Here is a 2,197-nt window from a genome sequence, read left to right as displayed (position 1 = left end):
TGCCCCGCCGACCGGGGCTGCACCAACGGGACACCCCCGCTGCCGCCGGCCAGGAGCAGCCCGCCCAGCCCGCCTTGCGAGCACAGCCTCCCCTTGGACAGGTGCGGCCCTGCCACCGCCACCACCACGAGCAGCCTCAGCCAAGCACCTGTCTCCCTCCAACTCCGGTCCCACCTTTTGGCAAGGGGCCAAGAGCCCAGGTGTCCCTACAGGTGCCCCTGCCCTCCCTTGCCTGTGGCGAAGTTCCCACCTGGACACCTCCCGAACAGCCAGGCTGAGGCCGGGAGTATGCGGGGAGGAGATGGGGCCGGATGCTCCAGGTGAAGGCAGCAGCCGACGCCCAGAAGTGGGGGGGCTGCAGAGGCCCAGGCCTCGGGTCACCACGGGCCAGGGCACGTGGCCTGGCCTCCAGAGCCCACCCTCGCCCCACCTACCTGCAACCTGGGCGGCTCTCCTCACCTCTCCAGGTCCTCACCTGTGAAGGGGGGCTGACCATGGGCCCCTGACACTGACCTTGGCCCTCCACACCTCCCGCAGCTTCCTGCGGGCCACCCGGCCCTCCGCCGTGACTGACGAGTCCCCGAAGGGCTCCCTCCAGGCTGACCGCCTCTGCCTCCTGAATCGCCACCTGTCCCTGCACCTCCGGAGTCCCCACAGCAGCAGCAGTCCCCGGGCCCCCACCATGGACCCCCAAGGCCCCCGGACCCAGGGCCCGAAGGCCGGGGAGGCAGAGGCCTGGGATGACCCCGGGGGCCTGCCCGGCAACCTGGCGGACATGCGGGACCCGCGGCTGGAGGGGGCGCTGCAGCTGCTCCTGGCCCAGCAGCTGCGGGCATGGGGACGGGCTGGCAGTGCCAGGCCGAGGGGCCCCCCCAGGCAGGGGCTGGTGCCACCCTCGCCCCCAGGCGGCTCTGACTCTGAGGGCCCAGAGAGGGAGACGGCCGGGGTGGCCCTGCCCGGGGGGCGGCTTCCACAGCCCACAGGCCCGGCGGGGCTCAGCGGGAAGGCAGTCACAGCCACACAGGACCATGGCCCAGACAAGCCCCTGGACCTCTCAGAGTGGGGCCGGGGCCGGGATGCCCCCAAGCCCTCTGGCCGACTGAGGTCTGTCAGCCCCAAAGCTGCCCGCGCTCCCAGTCCCGAGCCACCCCAGGGAGCAGAGCCCCCTGCCCAGCCTGGACCCTTGGGGTGCAGCCATGGCACCAAGGGGGCCAGAGCACCAGAGCTGGAAGAGCCCCGCACTCTCGTGGTGAGGCCCAGTTTTGTTCTTGCCTCCACATGCCCCCGCCCTAGCCAGCGTCCACTGGGCTCATGCTTCCCGCTGCTCTACCAGCCAGTTCCCCGTGAGAAAGCCTAGCTGCCTGATTCACACTAGAGTGGACATGGCTGACCCTGGATCCCACAGGCCGTATCCGAGGCTGGGTTGTGGGGCAAGGCAGTCAGCTCAGATGAATTCAAGCCACTCACTTACTTCCTCCCAGGATCCCGCACGTCCTCTCCCAGGGCCCCACCCCAGCCAGCCGTCTCCAGGCCGGATGAAAGCTGAGTCCCGAGAGAGGCCAGAACTTTCCCCCCACCCACAGAGGCCTGATGCTGATGGCCACGCAGGTAAGAATGAGTAGCGGGGGGTCACGAGGACCCAGCAAGTGGTGCCACACGGGGAGGGAGGCCTGGTGGTCAGTGTCCTCTGGGTATTACCTGTGCCAAGGCTCAGCTCAGCCCCCTGGGCCTGACGGGCCAAACCTTGGGTCACGGGCTTAGCACCCCTGGCGAGACCCAGAGAAGAGCTAGGGGCCCAGCGGGCGTGTCTGTGGCCACAGGCAGGGAAGGGGAGGGCACCCTAGTGATTAGGACTCAGGGACGGGAGTGAGCTGCCCGTTACACAGCGGCTGAGCCAGGGGACGCTCCAGCTGGCGGGGTCGCCGCGCGGGCGCTGGAGCTCTGGGCCTGGGCTCGGCCCCTCTGTGCCTCAGTGTCCTCACCTGTGGAGTTGGTGCCACTCGCCCTAGCCTGGTGGGCAGCAGAGGCCTGCGCTCCCACTGGAGCCCCCGGCCGCCCGCCTGGCCTGACCCACACCCTGCATCCTGCAGAGCTCAGCAAGCCGGAGCGGCCATGGCCGGTGTCGGCCGAGCTGGATGAGCCAGACTCCTCAGACAGTGAGGTGGGTCCCCAACCATGCACTTCTCGTAGGTGGGGC

At 69.5% G+C, this 2,197-nt stretch overlaps 1 protein-coding gene across 1 annotated transcript in view; it reads left to right on the top strand.

The window, feature by feature from the left end:
- The window catches only part of RBBP8NL (RBBP8 N-terminal like), a 10,158-nt gene that overhangs the window by 4,865 nt on the left and 3,096 nt on the right, over positions 1–2,197 (top strand). The window contains exons 6-8 of the mRNA XM_023519896.1: positions 538–1,249; positions 1,482–1,608; positions 1,974–2,161. Of these exons, the coding sequence (XP_023375664.1) occupies positions 538–1,249; positions 1,482–1,608; positions 1,974–2,161 (1,027 nt within the window). The remainder of the gene's footprint in view (positions 1–537; positions 1,250–1,481; positions 1,609–1,973; positions 2,162–2,197) is intronic.

This window comes from Pteropus vampyrus, unplaced genomic scaffold, assembly GCF_000151845.1.
Source record: "Pteropus vampyrus isolate Shadow unplaced genomic scaffold, Pvam_2.0 Scaffold239, whole genome shotgun sequence".
Classification (NCBI taxonomy): Eukaryota; Metazoa; Chordata; class Mammalia; order Chiroptera; family Pteropodidae; genus Pteropus; species Pteropus vampyrus.
This window is presented reverse-complemented; position numbering and strand designations above follow the sequence as displayed.